The sequence below is a fragment of the Arctopsyche grandis genome, chromosome 4, assembly GCF_051622035.1.
Source record: "Arctopsyche grandis isolate Sample6627 chromosome 4, ASM5162203v2, whole genome shotgun sequence".
Lineage (NCBI taxonomy): Eukaryota > Metazoa > Arthropoda > Insecta > Trichoptera > Hydropsychidae > Arctopsyche > Arctopsyche grandis.
The window spans coordinates 9,706,672-9,712,239 of record NC_135358.1 but is presented as its reverse complement, the minus strand read 5'-3'; the positions used below and the strand labels follow the sequence as shown (position 1 = coordinate 9,712,239).

The 5,568-nt window shown below is 36.5% G+C and overlaps 1 protein-coding gene across 1 annotated transcript; it reads right to left on the bottom strand.

The window, feature by feature from the left end:
- Positions 1 to 2,342: 2,342 nt before the first annotated feature.
- Positions 2,343 to 3,278, bottom strand: Nedd8 (Nedd8 ubiquitin like modifier). Its single transcript, XM_077429258.1, has 3 exons — positions 3,151 to 3,278; positions 2,616 to 2,746; positions 2,343 to 2,529 (listed from the first exon to the last, which is right to left on the bottom strand). The coding sequence occupies exons 1-3, from the start codon at positions 3,166 to 3,168 to the stop codon at positions 2,445 to 2,447; spliced, it is 234 nt and encodes a 77-aa protein (XP_077285384.1). The 5' UTR covers positions 3,169 to 3,278; the 3' UTR covers positions 2,343 to 2,444.
- Between the last annotated feature and the right edge of the window lie 2,290 nt (positions 3,279 to 5,568).

Here is a 5,568-nt window from a genome sequence, read left to right as displayed (position 1 = left end):
AATATTCTCACGGGCAAAAATTAGAAATATTAAGTATTTTTGGATTCAAACAGACAAATAAACCAATTTAATTGAACAAAATATTGAAAATATATTTTTAAAACATTTTAAATGTAGTACGAGAACACAAAGATTTTGAATTTAGAATTTTTTAATGTAGGCTAAATACTACTAAAGGAAACGCTATAGTCGTTGGCAGTGAATGGTTATTAGTAAAGGCCGGATAACCAAGGTGCCGTCTTGAAAATACGGACCCAGAGGGTGCTGTGTATTGTTCATTGCATTGTTAAAGGTTCGCCGAACGTTTTTTTTTTTGACTCTAGCTTTGTAAATAGAACTAAATCACCCCGATTCCTAGAAAAAGCACTGTGACTATCCGGTGTCTAGTTATTAGCCACTTAAATATTCTAAAAATACACTACAAACGAATGTAAAATAGACAATACAATTGACAGCAAAATAATATATTGTTATCAGTAGGGGTAGGACCGGAAGCGTGCCGCTTATTGTTCAATTGTTGTAAATGCTTTGTAAAAAAGGTTCGGCAAACCTTTAACAATGCATTTACAACATTTGAACAGCCCCCTCAGGGTCCGGGCTTTAGTTATCAGTAAAGGGAAGCGTTAGGACGATGTTTTAAAGTCTGTTCATACCTATCCAGCACGACCCGTATCCTGCAGGTGTCCTGCAAGTGCGGATAGTATTCTTTGATACATTATATGGACGTGTTCATACTCCATCCGCGCATGCACATTTACGCATTCATGCGCGTCCATATAGAATGTACTAGAGAATACTGTCCGTACTTGCAGGATTTGGGTCGTGCTGGATAGGTATGAACAGAACCTTATGCACAAAAAATGGTTCACTATTGTCAACAATGTTTTTTTGCTCTTTTGCTTTGTACGGTGATGGACAGGTCTATTGTAATTTAATGACCTCCAAGCCAACGCTGAAATCCGGTTATCAATTAATTCAAAGAAAGACCTTCAAAATGCTTATAAATAAATAGATTATATACGTTTATAAGTAGGTACTGATTTAATATACATATATCCAAATGAGTAGGTAATTGGACTATTCGTCACATTGGGGTGGTCACAAAGACAATTTTTGTCATGAAAATCGCGAATACACAATATTTGGCACTCAAGTTCTCATTACTATGATAGTTATCGTTAGTATGATGGACTTTTCGGCTGCCAGATGTTCCTTATAGAGATTTTAGTGACTTTGTGACGAGTAATTTGTGACCAGTAATCACCGAACCAAGTGAGTAATATAACAAAGAATCAAATTCAAATAAACAATAGCGACAGTTATCACTATTATTATTACCAAACAAATAAAAATTATCGATTGATTCATATTTGTTTTTCCTTATTTGTAAATAGAACATTCTTTAAAAATAATTCACCACAGAATGTGAATCTATCGTGCATAAAAGGATATTATCCGAGTCAGTCACGTGTACATGCAAATATAGGACTAATGTCTTAACTAGTATCCATCACTGTCAACACAATCGTAAAATATATATTAATGATTTTAACGTAAAATATATATGTATTAACCCAGCGAGTAGCCATATTTAACATGGGCGACCGGCGACAGAATTTTTTACATTCGTAAACCCATTTTAAAAATAGCTATGCATAATTTCGCTCCCTGTCTTTTTACTTACTCTTCCCAAATCGTTCCAGAAGATTCCTGAACCAGTTATTTTTCCTTTTACTTGCATATATATTCATGTTCAATTTTTTTTGTTTGTGCAGTCAAATAATTCCTAATTTTAAAGGTTTCCACTTTATACCTAAAACTTCAGTTAGCGTTTATACATATGCATGTACGAGTATATTTACTTCACACAAGATACAAGACTATCATAAAAATATGTATAGCAATTTAACACGTAGCATCATCTGGTGCAAAAATTCTCATTTACAACCAAAATTATAGGTGTACAATATATGAATGTAGTTACTTATTAGTCAAAATCAGTCAAAGCTAGTGCAAAAAAAAAGGTTGACTATAGAAATTGACAATGGTGAACTCATTTTTTTGTCCAAATAGAAACCGACCACCTATCCTTAGTTATGATCAGAACGCGGATAGAGACCGTGCTTTTTCCAGGAATCGGGGCGGTTTGACTCTATTTATAAAGCTAGAGTTCAAAAAAAAAACGTTCGGCGAACCTTTAACAATGCATTTACAACAATTGAACAGTGATAGGCGCGCTCTGGGTCCGCTCTTTAGTTATGATGGTTTAACAATGGCGTAAATATGTATGTATGTCAATTTCTACAAACATTAAACATTAAACTACAAAAAATAAATAATTATGAAATATTAAATCATTTTATTTGACTTATATAAAATAAACAGACTTGAATATTTATAAATATAAAATTAAAAGATCTTAAAATATTGTTGAATTTACACAATCAAACTCCACCTCTGAGTGCCAAAACTAAATGCAATACTGAGCCACCTTGTACTTTATAATCTTGGGCCGTTTTTTCATCGTTCCTATAAAACATAAAAATATATATAATCAATAATTAGTAAAAATGTACTACTTTCATCGTAAATTTGTTCACCGATATGAATATTACATTTGCTTTCCTGAGAATATAAGCCGTTGCTGTTGTGGGGGTATTCCTTCTTTTTCTTCCACCCTCTCCTTGATCCTTTCTACTTTATCTGTGGGTTCTATATCGATTTCGATTTCTTTACCGGTGAGGGTCTGGAAAATGAAATATAAAACATTAGAACATTCATTGTAAATTCAAACTTATTATAGTTAGAGTATAATTATTGCACAAAAGAAAGCAATGACGCGAAACTATTCATTGAATTGTGCAATGTCGATGACGAATAGCAACACATATATATTATATATATATTGATAATACACTGTAAATATAGAAAATGCATCTCATACAATGTGATTTAAGAATAATTTCGCTATTTGGCTACGTTCGAAGCTTTCCCATGTATTGAGATTAAATGGATATATTCCAAGCGAAAATGCAAGGTTTGATGACAGATGAGTGGGCTGTAGTTATTCCGACACGTTTACCAATTTCGTGACGTCGACTACCAAGAGGTGGGGTGGTGCAGATTGGAGTCCCGAAAGTGTCGTCTTACCTTGACTTTGATGAGCATCTTGAGAAGGGAGGATGGAGTACAAAAACCTAACCGAAACCAAAAGCGAGCTCAGCCGGCAGACCGGCACCGACAGCTGCTAGTGCTACCACACAACCACTATTGCCAACTCTAGACAATGTCGATGACTCATAAAAATTTAAACAATGCCCAAATAAATAATAATATAAACAGTAGCCACTCTTGGGAAATACTCTTGCGATTACTACATGTACGCAGTGGCGTAGCGAAGGGGGGGGGGGGTTCAGGGGGTCTGGACCCCCCCCTTGGCGGAGTGCAGTCGGCGGCAAAATATCCCACTCCTGTCGCAATTGATCGTTTGTACCATTTTTGGATAGTTTTTTATCCCGAATCCATGACAGATTTTTAGGACATAAACATATACTTGAAAATTTCCAATGTTTTAAAAAATAAGATAGAGACTTCGGGGGAAATTTACAACCAAGATATAATTTGATGGCCTTGCATTCTAACTGGAGAGTTGGAAATGTGGTTTGCTTGTGACTTGCTTTATTAGATATTCATAGGGATATAAATGTTAGTGCAGAAAAAATATTAGATAAATACGCGAAGATTGGATATGTGAATTTCGTACTTTTTTAAAGTATTCATTATTTTTATTTTATTTGAATTTCATACCATATGTTTATTACGTATTTACTTTATTTTTATATGTTGTGATTTTATATTAACTAAATATAAATTATCTTGCCTTTTTTCCTGTCAAAACCCCCCCCCCCTTGACAAAATCCTGGCTACGCCACTGCATGTACGTGTCTATAGTTTGTTTCGGTCTCCCTCACGGGCCCGAAAGTGAAACGCCCGAAAACGCAAATATCGGAAGGCAAAGATCGAAAATCGAAAGATCTTAAGTCGAAAGATAAAAAAAGGGTGCATGATAAACGGTACATACTCACGTACATACTTACTTAATTTGCGCGAGCAGGATACAACAGGAACAAGAGGAACAGGCTTTTCCTCCCGTATTCTGCGCGCGCACATTAAACAAGGCTGTATGGCAAAAAGAGAGATAATTTCACCGCATGCCACTCATATATATTATGGTGAACGGACTACTAGTCATATGTGAACTAGTCACAGGACAACCGGTCGCTCTAGATTGGTCACACATGATCACCCGTCACACTAAAACTGGTCACAAGAAAACTGGTCACACCCTAAAACTGGTCACACCCTAAAAACGGTCACGAGAAAACTGGTTGACCGATTTTAGGGTGTGATCAGTTTTCTCGTGACCGGTTTTAGTGTGACGGGTGATCACGTGTGACCGATCTAGAGCGACCGGTTGCTGTGAGCGGTTCACATTTGACTAGTAGTCACCGAACCATATATTATTTATACATACATAATACCGTTTACCATGCACCCTTTTTTTTTTTGATCTTTCGACTTAAAATCTTTCGATTTTCGATCTTTGCCATTCCGATATTTGCGTTTTCGGGCGTTTCACTTTCGGGCCCGTGAGGTAGACCCAGTTTGTTTATACGGAAACAAATTTGGTCGAGGTACTGCAATATCTCAGTCCCTATGTACAAACAGATTATTTCGCACATTGCGCACACGAAAATCGTGAATACGGAATATCTGGCACTGTCGTTAGTATGATAGTTTGCATGGCTAAGGGCGAAAACACACTGAGTAGTATGAGCTTCCCGCTGTGACCGTAAACAGTAAGTGTTCCCCAAACCGAATTTGGGCGAAATCAGACAGCGGTGAATACGGCACGTGGTTTTTTTTAGATAGTTTTAAACATATAGAAAAAGTGTGGTGTTCATGGGACGCGTGCATGGGATAGTCCTTTCAAAACAAAACATTCGACCTCTGTCGTTGAAATTGTATGGTAGTATTTATTCTTGCTTGACAGTGATATATACCAAAACGACCCTTTGGATAATTTTCGGTAAAATTGTATCCTTGCTTGACTATGAATATAGGATACACCGTTATCGATTGAGTGTACTTGCATATGCATAATGCATATGCTTAGGAGGTCGCACGTGTATGCATATCCATATGCAACCGACAAGTTTCTCCTACATTTTTTCAAATATGGGATTCACCGTTATCGATCACTGTCAAGCAAGGGTAAAATATCACCGAAAACACTCCAGGGGGTGATTTTTGGGACTGTGTACCATGTATATGGGATAGGGGTGCTTCGTTTTTTCGCATGTTTAAATGTATCTAAAAAAAACGCACCAAGTCCCACTCAGTATGTTTTCGCCCTAACTATCGATGGAAGGAATTTTCGGGTGCCAGATGTTCTATGATCGAGATTTTAGTGATGTGTGCAAGATCGCTCTGTGCGGAATAATCACCGAATTGTATAAACCGCATCTGAATAAAAAAGTCTACTTAGACGTCCATTTACATAGATGT

What these genes read in the sequence shown, in the direction of transcription:
- Nedd8 (XM_077429258.1), bottom strand. An exon ending in ATATTCTCAGGAAAGCAAAT is followed by an intron (nt 2,530 to 2,615) that starts GTAATATTCATA and finishes TATGTTTTATAG; the next exon opens with GAACGATGAAAAAACGGCCC.